The 19,661-nt window shown below is 49.8% G+C and overlaps 1 protein-coding gene and 1 non-coding gene across 10 annotated transcripts in view; both read right to left on the reverse strand.

The window, feature by feature from the left end:
- The window catches only part of CHD3 (chromodomain helicase DNA binding protein 3), a 25,362-nt gene continuing 5,701 nt past the window's right edge, over positions 1 to 19,661 (reverse strand). Inside the window, exons 4-40 of one of the 9 annotated variants that reach the window (XM_054575703.1) lie at positions 19,434 to 19,555; positions 17,683 to 17,966; positions 17,315 to 17,445; positions 16,976 to 17,126; positions 16,616 to 16,809; positions 16,103 to 16,336; positions 15,732 to 15,935; positions 14,759 to 14,970; positions 13,907 to 14,038; positions 13,452 to 13,551; positions 12,844 to 13,035; positions 12,480 to 12,680; positions 11,971 to 12,108; positions 11,584 to 11,705; positions 11,257 to 11,430; positions 10,981 to 11,122; positions 10,621 to 10,752; positions 9,890 to 10,007; positions 9,546 to 9,670; positions 9,105 to 9,336; positions 8,641 to 8,807; positions 8,017 to 8,194; positions 7,530 to 7,595; positions 6,963 to 7,048; positions 6,691 to 6,824; positions 6,026 to 6,170; positions 5,681 to 5,843; positions 5,439 to 5,560; positions 5,200 to 5,335; positions 4,988 to 5,089; positions 4,676 to 4,807; positions 4,178 to 4,286; positions 3,839 to 3,971; positions 3,328 to 3,523; positions 2,076 to 2,239; positions 1,706 to 1,832; positions 1 to 1,226 (exon numbers count right to left, since the gene is read on the reverse strand). In XM_054575703.1, the coding sequence (XP_054431678.1) occupies positions 1,105 to 1,226; positions 1,706 to 1,832; positions 2,076 to 2,239; positions 3,328 to 3,523; positions 3,839 to 3,971; positions 4,178 to 4,286; positions 4,676 to 4,807; positions 4,988 to 5,089; positions 5,200 to 5,335; positions 5,439 to 5,560; positions 5,681 to 5,843; positions 6,026 to 6,170; positions 6,691 to 6,824; positions 6,963 to 7,048; positions 7,530 to 7,595; positions 8,017 to 8,194; positions 8,641 to 8,807; positions 9,105 to 9,336; positions 9,546 to 9,670; positions 9,890 to 10,007; positions 10,621 to 10,752; positions 10,981 to 11,122; positions 11,257 to 11,430; positions 11,584 to 11,705; positions 11,971 to 12,108; positions 12,480 to 12,680; positions 12,844 to 13,035; positions 13,452 to 13,551; positions 13,907 to 14,038; positions 14,759 to 14,970; positions 15,732 to 15,935; positions 16,103 to 16,336; positions 16,616 to 16,809; positions 16,976 to 17,126; positions 17,315 to 17,445; positions 17,683 to 17,966; positions 19,434 to 19,555 (5,622 nt within the window). In that variant the 3' untranslated portion in view covers positions 1 to 1,104. The other 8 variants (XM_054575704.1, XM_054575705.1, XM_054575702.1 and 5 more) reach the window with 8 other exon arrangements.
- Positions 6,419 to 6,558, reverse strand: LOC129072402 (small Cajal body-specific RNA 21). The gene has a single exon (XR_008529350.1). It is a non-coding gene; the product is annotated as a small Cajal body-specific RNA 21 (non-coding RNA).

A 19,661-nucleotide genomic window follows, 5' to 3' on the forward strand; every position in this document is an offset into this window, starting at 1 on the left:
CCAATAAACCTGATACAGAAGAGGGGATTGGGACAGACCAGGAGTGTGAAGAGACCGGGAAAGGGGCAGCAAGAAAGTGAAGGGGCAGCATAGAGGAAGTGGGGGGTTCGCCATGCAAACTGCCACTCTCCTCAGCCCCTCCTGGGGAGGAGGGTGTGCCCATGTCTCCCTAGCCTGCCCTTCGTTCTTTTGCTCTGGTCCTGAAAGCAAAGTAGTCCCCTGACTAGGCCCCCTGCCTAACCCACTCAAATTTAGTCCATATTCAGGCCTTCAGGAGGGAGGGAAGTCCTCAAAAAACTTGAGCCCCAGAGTTGGGGGTTCCCCCAACACCTGGCCCAATGTGTTCTCTCCTACCCTTTCTAGGTTACCTGGGTCCCTAGGACAGATTGGGGAGCTCCTCTTTGGCTTGAGGGAGTATCGCCCAACCATTACTCTTTGTAGGGGTGCTTCTTTGCCCCTGTAGAGGGGGTAAGATGCCCAACACAAGATGCCAGTACGCAGGAGGTAACTGAGCCAGTGAATGGCGCCTTTATTCTGAGGCTGAACAGCAATTGACTCCCTTGTAACTGCTCCACACTATTTGAGGAGAGGTAGGGGAAGGAAACATGCAGCCACCCCTCCTCTTCCCTTCCTCCCTCCCAGGGCTCATTGTCACCCCTATCTAAAGTCCCCCTCCTCTCTTCAAAGCTCCTTTCCCCCACCAAAGTTTCTAAAGGCCCAATGCTAATCCCCCACTTCTGCACAAGATGGAGCTTATATGCAGGAATAAGGATTGGGGAGGATCCACCTCTTTCCTCCCCACAACCATTTATTAAGAAGCTGTGTATGTTTGGCAGTGGAGGATAAAGGTACTTGGAAGACCCTGCTAACCCAGACCTCTTCTCACCAGCAGTCTTCAAAGCATGGTGGGAAAGGTGCGCGGGAGTGGAGAAAGACAAAGGGCCCTTCTTGAAGAGAGGAGTCACAGAGAGGGGCAAGGGGGCTCCTAGCCCAGTGGTGGCCCAAGGGGTGGGGAAGGTGGAAGATTGGCAGCAGGCCCCAGAGCCTGAGCTGGGGGTCGACCTCGGGCACGGGGCCTGGGTGAAGGGCAGGCCTGGGATCCAGTCAGTCGTCTATACAGATCACTTCCCCGGCTCGGGGCTCCTTCCGATCCAGCCCGTCTGACACCAATGCCCCCACCATTTCCTTCTCCTTCTTCACCAGCACTGGAGGGCCGTTGGTGGCGGCTGTTTGGGCAAGGGATAAGGAAGCGTCAATCCCTATTTCACTCCCAAACATCACTTTCTGGTAATAGTATAGTCTCATTTCTACGTCTCCTCATGCCACTTGCAATTGTCCAGGGTAGCGGCAGGAAGACCAGGGCAACCCCTCTCCCTGAGATTCCCCCTTGCGCTGCATGACAGAACACATGGTCCAACTCTCATTATACCCCCCTTTCATTCATATTCTCTTTCACTGAAGTAACGCAGATGGAGGCATTTCAGGTAAGAGCTACAGAGCTGTAGAACCACTGAAACCCTGGATGATGTTTTTAATAAAGGGAATGGAAGAGAAGCTAAGAAAGGATGGGAAGAAGAAAGCTCAGAACAACTCCATTCCTTAAAACACTAAGTACTTCCAAGGCAGTGAGATGGGCTGGAGCAGTAAAAGCGTGGCTGAGCAGGGGTCAGCTTGGAAAAGGAGGAATGAGAGGAAGTCAGCTGACCTGTGATGAAGGACCCTGCAGGCATCTGACTGTAATTGGCGCCTGCGGCGGCCAGGGCCCCTACGGGAGCGGTGCTGAAGGCTGCCCCGTACCCCGGAGGTGTAGCATAGGGACCCGGGGGAAAGACCTGGAATAGAGAGCAAGACCACGTTAGAAGGTCCACAGTCTGAAAGGAAAGAAGCTGTAGGGAAAACATTATGGGCCCAACTCCAGAACTACTGAGGGGTATAGCATACGGGCATGGAGACTCAAGGGGGATGAGTATGCTAGGGTATATCATTTTTCCGTATCATATAGTATTCAATGTAAATGTATGTATGTGTGCAGGAGTATCAACAAGGAGAATGCAGTTAGAGGGAAAGGGGGTTACCGGTGTGGGGTGAGGCTCCGTGCCCTTGCTGGCCAGCCGGCTGAGGATGCTGCGCTCTGACATCTGAAGGCGGGCTGCGATGGGGGGTATTCGAGACAGCGTGGCTGGCAGGCGGGTCACGTCTGCCTTCATGTCGCTCAGCAACTCCTCCAGCTGGTTCAGAACTGGGGCCCGGGCCACGGAGAAAGAAGGGCAAGAGAAAGACAGGGAAAGGAAGAGATGGAGCCAGGAAAAGAGATGAGGAGTCAGATGGACAGATAAAGTCAGAAAAAGAGAGCAAGAGGACACAGATGTCAAAGAACCAGAGAAGAAAATGATAGAAGTTGGTAGAAAAAGAGAGCAACTTGGCAAGGGGGAAGCATCAGGTAAAGAGGCAGAGAGACCAGATCACCACACAGATAGATGGAGAGAGAAGAGAGGAGGAAAGGGATTATGGAGAAAAGGGAGATAGGGGAGAACATTGGAAGACATGGGGGCGGGGAGTTGTCAGAACATCCCATACTGGAATAACGAGGTTTTGGGGTTGGGGATGATGGGGAGGAAATCATCAGGAGGCATGGGGAGGTGGTAAGTGGTGTCAAAGATTTAGGGATCAAGGTTTTAATACGTAATGGGGGAGGAAGGTTACAGGGTCAGCATTACAGATTCAAGGAATTAGAACAGGAATGAAAGGGTCCAGGAGTCAGTCACTACATCAGACAGGATTAGATGATTAAAGGGCTTTGGAATTTAGTATTTTATTTTCAAGGTAAGAGGATTTGGGAGGAAGGGTTGAAGGTCAAAGGGAAGTTTCATGGGGTAGGGTCAGAGTGGGATGGTGGTAGTCTGTGCCTTGTGAGGTGAATGAGACATGAGGCATGTGATTTGTGGGATTGGAGATAAGGATTTTTGTGGGTTCTACACAGGCCAAGACCCCGGAGAGGGTTCTATTAGCAGTATGGCAGGCACGTGGGTCAGCAAAGAAGTTCTGCCCTTTGGAGGCGATGTGCAGTCCCACGGGGTTCTGGGGACAAAGTCCCTGTCTTAAGCACTGATGTGAATGCTACTGGGCACGGATGAGGGTTGGTTGCACAAACCCTAGAGGCTAAAAACCAAGGGGATATCAGGTGGGTCAGGGGTGGGGTTAGAGGTCAGAGGGGGGTGGTTCAGAGGGTAAAGGGGTCAGAGGGGTGGGAAGATTTTGAGGGATGCGGGGTGAAGACTTACGCAGCGTTGTGGGCCCTCCCCCGCGCGGGGCCGCCGCGGCCCTTACCCTTGTGCAGTACGGCGTTGGCCGGCTTGTTCCCCGCCAGCGACTCCTTGGAGAGGTGCTGGTGGCTCTCAGCCAGGCATTCCGCCTCGGCGAAGCGGGCGTGGAGGGCCATGGCGGGGTGCGCCGGCTCCTGCGATAGATTCAGGTAGGCCGCCCGCCGAAGCTGCTCTTCAATCACCAGCGCCTGCTCCAGGAGCTGAGGACATGGAGAGATGGGGTTAGTGCAGGGATCTGCCAGCAGTGAGTGGGTGGACGGCGAGCCAGACACAGCCTTGGAGACCACACTGCCCTCACTGCTGGCCCAGGGCACCCCCGGCTCCACTCCCATACCAACCCTAGCATCAACCCAGATCCAGACCACAGTTCCAAACACGAGGTTACACTCTGGTCTTGGCCTCAAGCATCACCACCATCCTCCAAGTGTTAAACCTTCCCTACAGTCCAACCAGATCTGGGCCTATCTTTGGCCCAACTCCTCTTCCAGATTGTTCTTTTTCTCCCTCATTCCCACCTTGAATCTCCGGGCCAGAAACTTATTTTTCATCTCCAGAAAGTTTCCTTTATTGGCTTCAGTTTTAAATGGCTCATTGATAATGGCAAACTGAGCATCATTCTGGATGTCCTGCCACCGTGCATAGCCATGGCTGCCGATGAAAGAAGGGGACCATTAAGGAATTTAACAAGTATGGGCTGGACTGTGGACACTTCTTCCTTTTGGCCTGATCTCCCCCAAGTGCAGCACTATGCCACCTTCCCTGGGTGTGGACTCCTCTTCTCCGTAATTCCCCTCTCTCGAGATTGAGAGAACCTTTTATCCCCCTGTCTTTCTTGTATTTCTATCAAAGGATACAGGACAATCCCAGCCAGAAGCCAATAGTCATGTCTTCGGTGCCAGATTTCATTGAGTTTTCCTGAAGAAATGGCTGCCCGTTCCTCATTCTGCCACAGCGTGTGAAGCTCTGAAAAGAGGATGAAAGGTAGATGAGGCATCAGAAGTTTTCAAACCCCATCCAGCCCCATAAACAGGTAGTGATAAGGGAACTGAATAGTGGTAGAGACCACCAGGGGCTCTTTATGAGGAACAGGTAAAGGATAGGGTAGAGCTAGAAGTAAAAGTAGTTCCAAACAAGGTTAAAGTTAAAATTAAGAATAAAGGTATGGTAAAGACAACTTTGGAGTCAGGGGTATACTTAAGGAGGACTAAAGGCAAGGAAGAGAAATAGCACGCACCATTTCATTGGCAGTTACTTGGAATTAAAGATAGCAGAAGGCCTCAGGCAAAATGAGAAACCCTATGAGGATGAGCAAGTCCCACTGAAAAGTATGTGGCAGTAAGAGACGCCCCTACCTGTAAAGCCGCCATCTGCAATATTGAACATGAACCGCGGCTTCTCTGCTTTCTCTTCACGTCGCCCGTTTGATCGTGGCTCATCTCGAGGCGGCCCAGGTCGAAGCTCCCGGCCCCCTTTAACATCTTCTGCTAGGGCAGATGGAGCCAAGCTCACACCTCAGGAGTCTCCTTCCAGGTCCCAAGACTACATCCACCCTGTGTTGTTTTGGGACTTGGAACAGCTATCCACCCAGGACCCAGGCATTTGGTCACCCAGATTCCACCTCCCGATTCCCTCAGGGACCCAGGCCCAGGCCTTCCACCCATTACCTCTCTTGCCCAAATCTCCCGTTTCCCCCTCCGGCCTCTCCCTGTGTTCCTGTCCATCCAACGGCTTCTCCTCCCCCCTCTCTCCTAGCGTCGACTCTGTGGCTGTGGGAGGGGGTAAGGGACAGGAAGGGAGGATGTCACCCTCATTCCCTGACCCCAGAAGAGGGAACCCCCAAATTCTAAGCCCAGCACCCCTAAGTCCATGCACTCACCTGATTTCTCTCTGTCCCCCTGGTACCCAGGTTCAGGCTCTATCTCTCCATGTACCCCTGGCTCCTCATCCTCTAGAGGAATCTTCCTCGACTCCAGCCGCTCCCCGAGTGATAGGGCTGGGCTGGGGGCATCAGTCTGAAAGACAACAGTGGGTCAAGATGAACTGGAGGGCTGCCAGACACCGGGCCTCCAGGATCCCCCCACTCTTTCTCCTCAGGGGAGCCAGGTAGCCACACACTTCTGTGTCCATCTTCTCCCCAATTCTGCTATTCTTCTCTGGCTTTTCCTCCTGGTTTTCAGCTTCCTCCTTCTCAAGTGGTGTCCTTACGCCATCTCCTTTCTCACTTGGAGCTGGAGTAGCTACAGGGGGAAGGCAGAGTAAAGAAGGCAGAAACTCCCCGACCTTGACTCCAACCCCTCTGCGTCTGGCCTCATTGGATACTGGCCTCATCTCCTCTCCTGCCCTTCTGACCCAATTACCAGGTTTAGAGGTGCAAGGACTATTTGTAGCAGAAGCCTCTGGGGTGGTGGGAGACGTTTTGGTAGGCGAGGAGGCTCTGGAGGAGCGCTTAGAGTCAGCACTAGGGTCAGGCATCAGCTCAGGCATTGACCAGCGCCCGTTGATGTGCTCAAACTCCTGTACCTGAGGGGAGAGGGGGAGTCATAGACACACGGGTCTGCTTCAGGCAACGGGCACATAGGAAGCCCCAGTCTGCTCTACCTCATCTTGAACCAGCCTGAGTCTGGAACTCAGGGACGAAAGGCAGAGGAAGGACAGGGCCCAGGCAGCCAGCTTGGTTCTTTTGCTGAACAGAAGACTGATACCTTTTTCTTGACGAGAGACATGACGCCAATGCGGGTCAACACTTGCTGGCGACTCAAGCCCTCCCGAGGGACCCCATCAGCAAATGTTTCAGAGCCGTCTGCCCCAGGCTCACAGAGATGGCGCATGAACAAAGACACATAGGCCCTAAGGAGCATGGGGTGGAGGGTGGGTTAGAAAAGCCTGAAGGGACACAGGAATTACAGAACCCCTCAACATAAACTCCCCACGTGCTTCCAGAGGTCCTCCCCTGAGCCTTTCTAAATCCTAAACCCCCATCTGCCCCTCCCTTTGTCCTTCCACTGTCTCCTTGGCTTTGGTACTTCGTTCCTAGGCCCCATCAGTCAGCTCTTCATCCTTTCCACCAGCTCCCTGCCTGGTTATCGTGGCCAAGTAAATGTGAGGCAAGGACAGTCCAGGTGAGGCTCCTCTCTTAACCGCCTCTCCCATGGGGAAGGAAGCCCAGCCTCTCTACTCTAAGCTCGTCTGAGGGAAGGTGGGTCAGGCTAAGCCCACCCTCCAGGAAATCGAGCCAGGAACTATTGTACAGCAGGGAGCGTGATGATCAGTTGAGTAAGATCACATCATATGGTGGCCAAGAGGAAGAAAGTAACACCCAAAGCTCTTACCCTTTCATCCAACTCTGTCCCGTATTACCCACACTCACTTGAACTCCTTCTCAGTCTTGCCCCTTAGGTCTCGCACCAGCCACTGAGTGGTGAAGGCATCTTGCGGTGGCATCCCCCAGCGCATCACAGCGTTGAGGAAAGCCTTGCGCTGACGGGTGTTGAATCCCAACACCTGAGAATGGGGGAAGAGGAGGAAGTGGGTGATGATGTCCAGGCATCTCCTTTCTCCCCACAGGGACTCAATTTCCAACCCTCGGCCTTTACTCTCTCCTTAGGGGAGAACATCTGGGGGCCCAGACCCAGCTCTCACCTCTATGTTGCCCCCAACTCGAGCCAGCAGTGGAGGCAGTGGTTTATCCTTTTCATTTCGGAGCTGCCTCTTTGACTGTCGACGCCCTGGGCAGGGGTGATGCCAGTTACTAGATCCACTACTTCTTCCACCCCTCGGTCCTTCCCAACAGCCCATTCCCACAAGATAAAAAACTCAGGTCCAAGTCCTGTGCCATGTCTGAGGCACTTCTAATTTTCTCCCAAGCACTTTCAAAACTACTAACTCAGTAGGTCTAAAACAATCAAGTGATATCGAAAAAATCAGTATTAAATACTTGATGCAAGCAAGATTACTGATGGGAATGTAAAATGATGTAACTTTTCTTGACCTTTCATTTAGGAATCTAAGCCTGTGTGGTTATATGCACCAAATTTTAACAGTGATAATATTAGGGATGTTTCTTCCCTTCTGCTTACTTCATAATTTTTATTTTTTTCTACCAAAAAAAAAAAAAAAAGCATTCATTTACGTAAAACAGTGGGCTTAATGGACAATAGGAAGTGAAATGGGAAGAGATGTGGTAGATGTCAGAAAAATAGATGCTACCTTCAGGACGCTCATCAAAGTCTTCATCCTCCTCCTCTGATCCCACTGAGTATTCTGACTGGTTATCTGCCAGGGGAAAGGGCACAATGGTCAGTGATGGTTCTCTGGACAAGCTCTTTCTGCCTGGATGCCTCCTGGGGGTCCTGGATGACTGCCCCAAGTCAAACTTTGGGACCATATATCATGAACCATGTCTATTCACCACCCACCTTGTCCCTGGGCACCTTCTGAATCCTCTGTGACCCACGAAAACTCCTGGGTGTCCACATGAGCCCTCCACAACCACCAAGTAGCTTAGATCACCTGCAAATCCTCCTGGCCTGCGGGTAGCTCCTACTGAACCTTCCTAATCTCTTTCTCCTTTAGTAAGGAAAGCCCTGACCTCTAGGCCTCTTTCCAAATGCATGCCCCCAGCCTCTAGGCCCATCCTCACCATTCTTTGCTTCAGTTTCTGCATTGGGGGGCGGGGGTGGCAGTCAGTCCTCACCTTGGTCTTCCTGAGCAGCATCATTGTAGTTAACTTGCTTGCGAACCCGCTTGCCCTTGCCAAGATTCCGGGCTAGGTCTTCCTGTTGTTGTTCATAGTGATGCCTCAGTAGCTTTTCCCAGTAGTCAGGATCCACATTCTCCTCCTGCTTGATGATCTCTCGTTCAATCTCCTCAATCTGAATAGCAGCAGAGTGAATGGTAGTGAGCTCCCTCTTAACCTAGTCCTTTCCTCCTGCCTCTTAGATCTCAACTGTGTGTGAATTTTCTGGATATTGCACTTTTCCTTTTCCTTATTTCTTCTCTTTAATATGCTTCTCCTCGTTACTTCCCTTTTCTAAACCTGTCCTCTATATACCCTCTGCATCCCTCCTACTCTGTCTCCAAAGCTACCCTTCCATGTGTATCAGTGCTTTCTGTGCCTAAGTCTTTCTCCAAAGTCCAATGTCACCCATTAGACCAAGAAATTGTTTGCGGTCCACTAACACTCTTTGCTGGGCACTATGGTAAAAGATTGGATTAAAAAAAAAAGAGGAAGGGGGATCCTCCTACTTCAAGGGCCAGCAAAGGAAATTGCCCTTCAGAGTCGGCCCAGGGTAGACAGTGCCTAGACCCAGCGTCTCACCTTGTCCTCCTCCCGCACCACATACTGGGCCACCTTGAAGGAACTGAGATATTCGTTCATGTTCTGCACATCTGTGTCCTCAGTTGCATCCTGGTTCCGGTCCAACAGACGAGCAATGGCCTCATTGTCATAGTGAATCACACTGCTATCCTCCTCCTTGTTCTCCCCTGGTGGAGATGGGGAACAAGAGGGAACTCTTGAGTTCGAACCAGAACTTCAGGCAGAACTTTTAAAAGACCGAAGGAAAGCATTCTACTTTGCTTCCCTTCCACAGGCGCTCTGGAGAAGGCCCTTTCCCTGGAAGTCAATGTAGCAATTTGTTGTTTTCAACCCTACATGTTAGGAAAGAGGCCAACCTTCCTCCACAGACTGAACAGAGGAGTTTGTCTTCAAGGGTTTCAGAAGAGAAGTGCTCACAGGAAAGCAGGTGCCAGTTTCCAGGGAGTTGCAAAAGAGGTTCTCACCCTCATTTTCGTCCTTAAATAGCTCCTCAGTGCCAAATTTGAGGATGTCATCCAGCTCCTGCTTGGACATGGAGCCCGCCTTGGAGCCCAGCCCGGGCCGCACCACCAGATGTGTGAGCATCATCTTTCTCTTGGCCACTTGTGTGATTCGCTCTTCCACTGATGCACGAGTCACAAACCGGTAAATCATTACTTTGTTGGCCTGGCCAATCCGATGAGCCCGGCTAAAGGCCTACAGAGAGTGGGCGGAAGAAAGTGAGGATGGGCCAGGGGAGTCACAGGGAAGAATGCTCAGGAAAGAAGGCTAGCAGGAAAGGGTCTTCAACCACCAGCCCCCTCCCCTGCCAAGAGATTTATTTCTGACCCCAGAACACAACACCCTCCTCTGTGATCTCGTCTCCTTGCCAAATGGTGCAGGAGCTGCAGAAGGCGAGTTCCTACCTGGATGTCATTATGTGGGTTCCAGTCAGAATCGAAGATGATGACAGTGTCTGCAGTGGCCAGATTGATGCCCAAGCCCCCAGCTCGGGTGGACAAGAGAAAGCAGAATTGTTGGGCCCCAGGAGCTAGGAGGTGTGAATTAGGAGATCAGGCTTTCCTTGTAGCCAGTAATTCAGTCTACCTGCTCCCAGGCATTCCCTGACTGCAACCAACCAACCATGTCCCCAGCTCAAAAGCTCAAGTGACTAATATCTTCCCAGGCCAGACCCCTCCCACCCCAGGATCTAGGCACAGGTTTCTCAGGCCTCCCACACACAGCAGGGACCAAGGTATCTCCCCCTTACCATTGAATCTATCGATGGCCTCCTGCCTCAGGGCACCAGTGATGCCCCCATCAATACGCTCATATTTGTAGCCTTCGTAGTCTAAGAAATCCTCTAGTAAGTCTAACATTTTGGTCATCTAGAGCAAGGGGAAAGAAGGGAGTCCAGAATGAGGTGGCAGTGGGGTGTGCCCTGTCTGCTCTGACTATCCCTTTACTCTCTCAACCCCAGTCCCTACACTTGTATCCCTGCATTCCCATGCTCCCCTGATTGCTGCTTTTGCCACCTCCAGTACCCACTCATTCCACACTTTTGTCATCATTTCTTGATTTCTCCTAAGGCAGAGCTTCTTCTCTGAGACCCATGAAAAGGTTTCAAAGAAATCTATGAACCCCCTGAGATCTGTACTCAATTATGTAATTGTGCAGCTTTCCAGGAGAATGGACCCATAGCTGTCATCAGATTTCCAAAAGGTCTGTGCTCTCCTCACCTCTCCAATAAGGCTAAGAAATAGTCCCAGTCCCCAGAGACCTTGAAGAAGCAGATGGTTCACCCTCTCCCCCTTCTCTCCATCTGACTCAAAAGAAGCTGAACAACTTCAAAAGAACAGAGATCAGAGGCCAAGAGGAACTTAGCTATATTAGAAACTCTTAAAGGTGTAATCTCCTAACTTTTCAAACTCTGGCAGGCACAGGAACAAATGGGATAAGGGATTAGTTTGATGTTGAGAATGAGCTCCGGGGCTGGGTCACCTGCGAGAAGATGAGCACTCTGTGTCCTTGCTCCTTTAGCTTCCGCAGCATCTTTTGCAGCAGCATGAGCTTCCCAGATGCCTTAATAAGTGCCCCACCCTCATAAGCCCCACTGGGGAGTTTTGGAGACTCCTGAAAAAATGGGAGAAAGGAGGAGAAGAGGGTCAGGAAACATGGCCCTATATTCTGACTGTGCTTAGGAAGCTAGAAGCCCAAATCCAGTCTCCACACCTTTTAAATTCCTGCTTCTCTCAGAAATCCAGTCCCTGGCCTCCCAGCCCAGCTTCAACCCTGTGCTCAACTCCTCCCACTTTTAGAAAGCCAGACATTTATTCATCAATTCCCAGCTTTTCTATCTACCATAGCAGCCACAGGAAAGAGGTATGGATGGTTGCAGCACTTCTTAAGATCCATCATGATGTTAAGCAGAGACACTTGGTTCCCACCACCTCGTGAATTCAAGGCCTCAAAATTTCGAGTCAGGATATACTTGTAGTATTTCCTAAAGACCAGGAAGGGGGTATAGAAGAGACATAATAAAGAAAGTGATCATGATGTTGCACTTGATCACCAACTCCTGGAAAGCTGCCAACAAATCTCCAACCCCTAGTCCAGGTAACCCGCCTTGCATCTCACTTCTGCATGGGACTCAGCTCCACTCGAACAATGAGCTCTGTCTTGGCTGGCATGTTCTTAAAGACATCAGCCTTGAGCCTCCGCAGCATATGTGGCCCCAGCAAATCATGCAGTTTTTTAATCTGGTCTTCTTTGGATATGTCCGCAAACTCCTCCAGGAAGCCCTCCAGGTTGCTATTAGCCAGAAGGAGGTAAGAAAATGAACAGCTGTCAGGTTCTTTGCCCCTGACTCTCAGGCCCTGTTCTGCACTTCAGATGAATCCTCCACCCACTTGTTTTAGCCCGTCTGCCTCTCATTTTTGCAGACTACCCTAAAGAGCTACTTACTTAAACCTCTCCGGGGTGAGGAAGTTTAGCAGATGGAAAAGCTCCTCCAGATTATTTTGCAATGGAGTCCCTGTCAGCAGTAATTTATGATCTATCTTGTAGCCATTGAGGACCCTGAAAAACTAGATAATGGGGCAAGGAAAGACAGGAGAAAGGGCCCATCAGTGGCAAGTGGTTGGCCCACAGTATCAACATTTTCCTGCCCCCAGCTTCCATCTCCTTCAGGATCAGAGGCCCCAAATCCCTAGTCTTCACCCTCTTCCAACCTGAACTTCTCCCCAGAGGTTTCCCAGGCATCTTGCCTCCTGAACTACAGAAAAGTCTCTGAAACTTAGTATTTTAGGAGTCCACAACCTCAAGTTTCTGAGGTCTGAGTATCTCACTCACCTTGGACTGGTTGTTTTTGAGCCGATGGGCCTCATCTACCACAAGGCAGGCCCAGCGGATGGAGCCAAGTGCCGCCTGATCAATGGTGATAAGCTCATACGAAGTCAGGAGAACATGGAACTTCACTTGTGCCTCCCTCTGCCAACACAACATCATCTATTCAGCTGCTACCAGACATCCAAGCACCTAGACCTCCACCCCCATTCTTTACCAAGACACCCTGTCCTGATCTTGATTCCCTAAGGGAGCCAATTATCCTGTCCCCCAACTTTGACTCTCTGAAGGGATTACTGAACATGGCCCCAAACTTTCAATACATGTCCAGTATTGAAAGATCGACATACACCTCTGAGAGTATCTCCTACATTTCCAGTGTATGAAGGTAGAGGCATGAGAGTGGGTAAATGAGAAGGAAAGCTGAGTGAGGAATAAAGGAACTGAAATCCTGGTTGGGGCAAAGAAATGACAGATTCGAAGATTTTAGAGGATTATGAAGCAGAGGGGCTTACCTTCATCTTAAAAGCTTTCTTGCCACCTTTGATGGCATTGTCTTCAAAAGAAAACTCATTCTCACGAATGATGGCCCGGCTGTCCTTATCACCCGTGTAGGTCACCACATAGAATTTGGGTGCCCACATCTGGAACTCCCGCTCCCAGTTAATGATGGTAGAGAGTGGGGCACTCACCAGGAAGGGACCCTTTGTGTGGCCCTGGGAATAGAGGGTGAGGGAAACAATCTAGGTTATAAACTCCAGTTCTCTGCCTGCCACACCCTCCCCCCAATCCTGTGCTCTCCTCCTCCACTCCCACATTCCCCACTCCAGACTGGGTGTCAGCCTGGCTGTCCCCGTCCAAGGCCCTAGAATCCAGCACCTCCTTATAAAGTGAATAGAGGAAGACGATGGTTTGTATGGTCTTGCCCAGCCCCATCTCATCAGCCAGAATGGTGTCAGTGCCCTGGGCCCATGAGAAGCGTAGCCAGTTCAACCCTTCCAGCTGATACATGTGCAGTGTGCCTCCAGTGGCCGTAATAAACCGTGGCTGAGTCTCGTATTTCACTGTAGGCTGTAGAGTCAAGAAGTCAAAAAGCTCAATGGGAACTGTCAGCTGTTCTTGTGGTCTTGATCTCCTCCTCCCCACTCCTCCCTAACATGGATACCGAGTTAGATTACAATTCCCTCTACTATAGCCTGAGCTCATGAGAGTTCTAGTCTTCAGTCCCTCCCTCTCATTCCTTAAAACAACACCCAGCAGCACTGTGAGGGAGGAAACTGGTTGAAGAGCCCTGTGTGCTGTTGTCCGTCGCGGCTCTCTCACTCATGCCAAAATTCTTAGCCGCTCTTGGGACAAGACTGAATACTGAAGGAAAAGCTACTATTGAAAAATACTGTTGAAACTCTCGGACATTCTGTCAGTAACCCCTGAGAAGTATTCAATCACCATGGCTCCAGAAATGGGAGAAACCAAGTGAGAGGACTTACATCGTTAGTAGGAGAATTGGGAGGCCCATCACCCTGCAACTCCTTCTTCTTCTTCTTATACTTGCGGGGTTGGGCGGGATCCTCTCCCATAATTAGTTCTCTGGAGAAAGAGTGGGTCCTGAGTGAGGCCTGGTCCTTAGTACCCCCTCTCTCTTCTGAACCCATTTCAGACCTGTCTCCCCTTCCCATAACCTACATTTTCTCCCATTTCCTTTCTCCTAGGCTTTTTACCCTCACCCTTCGGATTTCACCTCAACAGCTAACCCTCCTTACTCCAGTGCTAATCTTTCCCATTACTCAGGCTAAATTTGGTCCTCACACTGCCTCTTTACCAACCCTAATCTAATTCCAAATAACCTAGCCCAGTCTTCCAATGTCCTAATTCTAGATTGGGTCTGTCCCTCATTCTATGGTGCTGGTTTAGCTTTCATGTCCCTATCCCTGGGCTCCCTCACCGGTGTCTCCAGTAGCTTTGCTTATGGTCTTCATATTCAGGGATGTTCATTTCATCTTCCTCCCATGTAGACTGGTCATAAGGCAAGTCCCTCCATTTTACTAGATAGTGGTAATTCCCCTTTTTATCCACACTGTGGGGCAGGAGGAGAAAAATAATATGGATCATAAGTAGGAAAAAGCCATAAAAAATACAACTATCAGCAAACACGCCTGATTTGTCACCTAATCCTTAATGTTGGCCGCTAGAAGAGTTTAGAAGGGCTGAAATACTACCTTAGCTTTTTCAGGATGGCTTCCTAAAATCAACTATCAAAAAACAGCCCTAGGCTTTAACACCATTTGTTCATCCAATCAGTAGTACTAAGCATCTACTATATGCCAGTGCCTGGCAACTCAGCAGTGAACAAACAAATGCATTCTCATGGAGCTCATATTCTACTGAGGGAGACAGCAATGAAAGAGAAAAATAAATATATACTATAACACTGGGCAGTAATAAGTACCATGAAGAAAGAAATATGAGAACCACTGGTCTGAGTGAATCGTATTTTTCATGTTTTGCTTTCATGCCTGATATCCAGACTCAGGTTTCATTTCTTATGCCATTAGAGATTAAAGGCTGCAATGACAAAAGTGTCAGTGCGGGGCTGGACTTTGTTCCTGGTTTCTCTTATCCACATAGAGGAAACAAGGCCAAAAGGGCTGGAGCTACAGCAGGAGTTATTCAGAGAGATCAATTATTTGGTTAGTTAACAAATTACTAGCATGGAATTACCAGCATGGGGCCATTACTGCAACAAGAAAAGGGGCATAACCCAGGACCAAGGCCTTCCCACGGACCAAGAATTCACCTGTGGTTGATGATGCGGTGAACAGTCATCCACTCTGGCTTAATGCCAAAACGATAGTACTTCTCCTCCATCTCAGCATAGTGTGGATCTTTCACCTTACGCTTGTCGCTCTTTCCGTCATCCTCACCAGAGCCATAGTCCAGGGGTGGGGGTTCATCCATGTCATTCTTCCGTTGGTAGTTTCGGTACATTACCAAGTGGAAGATTTCCAGCTGATGGGGCATAGAGGAAATAGAGAGAAGAGATAATCCCACCATCAAGAGAGAATAAAGGAAATGGGAAGAAGCCACCAGGGGAAGTGGCATGGGAAAGGGAGCTATGAAAGAGGTGGGATGAGGTACATAATAAATTAAAGCAAAAGCAGGAAAATACAATGAAACAGACAGAAGAGAGTCAGGATGTGGGTGGGGATGCAAATAAGCGAAGGGAGGCAGGGAATAGGTTTTTTTAAGATTGAGAATATAGCCCTGGCTGGTGCGGCTCAGCGGATTGAGTACCAGCCTGCGAACCAGAAGGTCACCAGTTCGATTCTCTGCCAGGGCACATGCCTGGGTTGTGGGCCCGGTCCCCATTTAGGGGCAGGCAAGAGACAACCAATCAAAGTTTCTCTCATACACTGATGTTTCTCTTTCTCCCTCCCTTCTCCTCTCTCTGAAAATAAGTAATCTTAAAAAAAAAAAAAAAAGATTGAGAATATACGTAAAACATGGTTAAAGACAGATAAGGAAAGAGATGGAATTAAGGAAAACTATGTCATATCAAAGGGAAAAAAATCTAACGAAGACTGAAAGGACTAGAAACCAAAAGCACCAGATAAGCAAACTAAGGAAGTAGGTACGGTATGAGGACCAGAGGCCTGGTGAGAGAAAGCGAAGTCTGTATATATGAAAGAACAGAGAATAGAGGGATGAGCAACAGAGAGTATGGCAGCACATGGGGTCACAGGACACGGGAAAAAAAGAGGCCCTTGTACCTGAAGCTCCTTGGCCCAGGAGCAATGCCAGTAGGATAGTCCTACCCACTTGACAAAGAACTCTCGCTCTGATCTGCCTTGAAGAGGACGAGGAGGTGGGGCATCTGGATTCCCATCTGCTTGTTGAGGGGCTGGCATTGCCACGGGTGGCTCCCCCCACCGCCAATGCAGGATCTTCTGCACACGGCCTTTCAGCACAGGGCACTATGGGATGGACACACACGAGGAGGAGGAAAGGAAGAGCCATCAGGGGTCCCACCAGGGAATCAAAGGTTAAGTGTGGGGAACAGAGAAAGAGCTAAACATCTGGGACCCAGAGATGGGGAAGGAGTTGGGGCTGACAGTAAACACTGAGAGATGGGTACACTCACTGTGCATCGGGGACACAGCCATTCACCGTTGGGGATGTCAGGCAGGGGTGGGTTCAGACAATGAATGTGGTAGGAGGAGATGCAAGCGTCACAGCACAAGAGCTCCCCACCATCCTTGCACACACGGCAGTACTCCATGTGATCATCTTCTTCCTCCTTCTCCCCTTCTTCCTCTCCCTCCTCTTCATATTCTTCTTCCTCCTCCTTGGCCTCCCACTGTACCCCCTCCTTCTCCTGGGAGGCCAAGGAGAGACACAGAGACAGAAAGCAAACAGGAGTGAGATTGGAAGACAGAGGCAAAAATGGAAAACTGGTGGAAACAGGGCATCTTAGTTTCTAAAAATGTTGATTTGGGGGGCAAAGGGATGGGGAGAGAAACAAACTAGAATCCCAGTCACTTAAATATCTGTTACTGAAAAGCCATCTGGGCATAGGAAGAGGACAATTGAGACCAAGAAGGAAATAGATGGGTGGGTCCCTGAGGGCCGCAAGATGCTGGCACCAGGTACTCACACAGTGGGGGCAGCTCCATTTGCCCTCAGGAGCCCGGTCAAGCTCAGGATCAAGGCAGACGAGGTGGTAGGCACGAGGGCAGGTGTCGCACAGAATAATTTCCCCACCCTGCTGGCACACCTCACAGTAATCCTGGTGATCCGTCTCGTAGCCATCAACCTCCTCCTCCCCGGCCACTGCAGGACAGCCCAGGACTGTCATATACCCCAGTGGAGGCAAAGGAACAGAGAGAAAGAAAGAGGGATTGGGGGAAGAGAGAGAGAAGGGTTGAATAAAGAAGTCAAAATTGAAAATAAGGAAGACAATGAAGGAATGAGAGGAAAGCAAACTGACAGGATCACATACAGCTAACACCCTTACCTTTCTTCTTCTTCCTTCCTGGCCGGCCTCTCTTTAGTTTCTTGGTACGTACAGGGCCATCAGGCCGGCCTGAGGCACTGTGGACACTGCCACTGTCCAGGTCTGACTCCTCGGCCTCTGGTTCGGGGCCCTCGTCGCTCTGAAAAACGTACTACGCATAGCCCCATGGCTGTCAGGGAGGTTAACTTGATTCCATTCCCCTCCCCTGGACTCCAGCACCTGCTCCAGCTTCCCTCATTAATCCCTGTGTCTGAATCCCCAGCTCTTGACCCCTCACCCCAGATGTACTGCAAACAGAGAGGACCCCAGATGTATAGCAAACAGGGAGGAATTACTCACTGAGCCCCCCTTCTTCCTCTTGCCACCCAGAAGCCCTAGTTTGATTTTGAGCGGTGCCATCTTCTTTCCCCGAAGCTTCTTGCGCCCGTCAGGCACTCGGGGACTCTTACTCCGCCTCTTATGGCCTGGACCTGAATGAGGAGTGGAAGTGAGGGAGAAAAAGCAGAGGTCATGACATCCTGGGACAATGGACGTCACAGGGGCCTCAGTACTCCTATCTGTTGGTTATGGTTTCACTGAAACTCCTTCCTGGGAAGCATTTTTCTTGCAACAATCAGGACTGAGAGGTTAAGACTTTTAGAATACAATTTGAGAACATATGGTTCAGAGGGCAGGGTGACAGTTGTTCAATGAAGGGGATTTCTTACCTTTGCCCTCTTTGGTTTTGGCTCTTCGGATGGGTGGGGGCTGGATATCAGCAGCAGGTGGGGGTGGAAGGGCGGGGGATCCAGAAGGTGCTATAGGGGTGGCCGATGAGACAGCAGCTGACACCTGCTCAGCTACAGCTGCGGCGGCTGCAGCCGCCGCCGCCGCCACAGCTGCTGCTGACCCCTTGAAGGGGTTATTGGCACTGAACTCTCTCCACTTGGCCCCAAGGATGGTCATCATCTTAGACATTGGGATCTTAGGGTTCTTCTTAGCAATTAGGGGCCTGTAAATATAGAAGCAGAAGACTCGGACCCTTCACAGATGGTCTGGGAATACTGCTATTTCATCAATTAAGTCTATGCACAGGATAGGATTCCTGAGTGGTGAAAGTATGTCCTATTAAGAGTAACATCAGCACTGACTGGGGTGGCTCAGTAGGTTGGGCATTGTCCCACAGGCCAAAAGATTGCTGGTTCAATTCCCACGCAGGGCCCATGCCTGGGTTGCAGGTCAGGTGCCCAATTGAGGGTGTGTGTGCAAGAGGCAAGTGCTCGATGTTTCTCTCACACATTGGTGCTTCTCTCTTTCTCCCTCCCTTTCCCTCTCTCTAAAAATAAATAAAATCTTTTAAAAAAATCAAATTGAAAATAAAAAGGCTTTGAAAAGAAAAAAAGGTTAAAGAAAAAGTATTCCAAGAAAGAAATAGAAAAAAACAAAAAATTTAAGTGCACAGAATATAAAAAATGACATCAATAAAAACGCTTTGAGTATTACTTTACAGTTCATAAAATACTTTCATACACATTATCTTATTTCATTCTATGAATAATAATACTATGAGTTGCTATCTTCTAACAAGTTCCATGGACCCCAATGAAAGATCCCATCAGGTGGAGCCTGATAGGCCACATTGTTCCCTCTGCAGTGGGGTGATAGGCTCTTCTGGGAACATCGGTGACCATGGTGCTAACAACAGCACTGTCTTTAGCAGTGAGGTAGGTGAGACAATAGTACTAATAACAGCTACCAGGAATTGAATGCTCCCTAGGAGCCAGGCACTGATTTCACTGGGCTTTCCATTCATTATCTCATGAAATCCCCAAAAGACTTGTATGAGATACGTACTGTGATATCCTTATTTTAGAGATGTGAAACCATAGATTAAAGGAGTACCTTGCCCAAGATGATACCAGGACCTGAACCTCAGTAGGCTGACTCCAGAGAGCTGAGTTGCTATGTTCAAGTGCCTGCTCCCTAAAAGGCATCTCTGCTATTTTACACTTTACTTGGGAGCCACTGAAGCTCAGCAATGCATCCTGATGCTAGTAATGCATCCTCCATTACACTGGGGCCGAAGGTAGGGGCTGAGAACTTGATAACTGAGCAAAGAAAATTGAGAATGCTGATGTTATCTCTCAGCTTCAGTCTAGAGAGAAGTCATGTAAGGGAAACTGGAACTCTTGGAGCAAGAAAGGCTATCAGTCTTCACTATGTTTTGTCACTTTTCTTTGCAGAGCATTTTCTAACTTAGTCCTGGCATTATGACACCACCCCCAACCACGAAGCGTCCCTGAATGGGGTCCTTGGAGCCTTAGAAGTCTAGGAATTCACCAAAATTGCGTGTGGAATTGTGTGTGTATGTGCTGTGAATTTCTCTGGATATCAGTTCTTAGCTTTTATCAGATTCCATAGGGGCCAAGGCCTCGCCCAAACAAAAGGTGTTCTCAAGGACTCTCCAGTCCCACCATACCTCATGAACTGGCTAAAGGCTTTGTAGTTGGTAAGTGTGTGGTAATCCTCCTCAGAGAACACATGCTCCACATCCTCCAGGCCCCAGGTCAGAAGCAGCGTTGCTGATGACTTCTGTTCTACCTGCTGGGAAAGACCAGGCTTTGGTAAGGGGGGTGCCTCTCTAGCTCCTACCCGAGGCCCCCCACATGGCTTCTCTACCTACCCACCAGCTTCCCTGGGCTTTAGG

Source organism: Pteronotus mesoamericanus, unplaced genomic scaffold, assembly GCF_021234165.1.
Source record: "Pteronotus mesoamericanus isolate MK-2021 breed Mesoamerican mustached bat unplaced genomic scaffold, CSHL_Meso_final contig_317, whole genome shotgun sequence".
NCBI classification, from domain to species: Eukaryota; Metazoa; Chordata; class Mammalia; order Chiroptera; family Mormoopidae; genus Pteronotus; species Pteronotus mesoamericanus.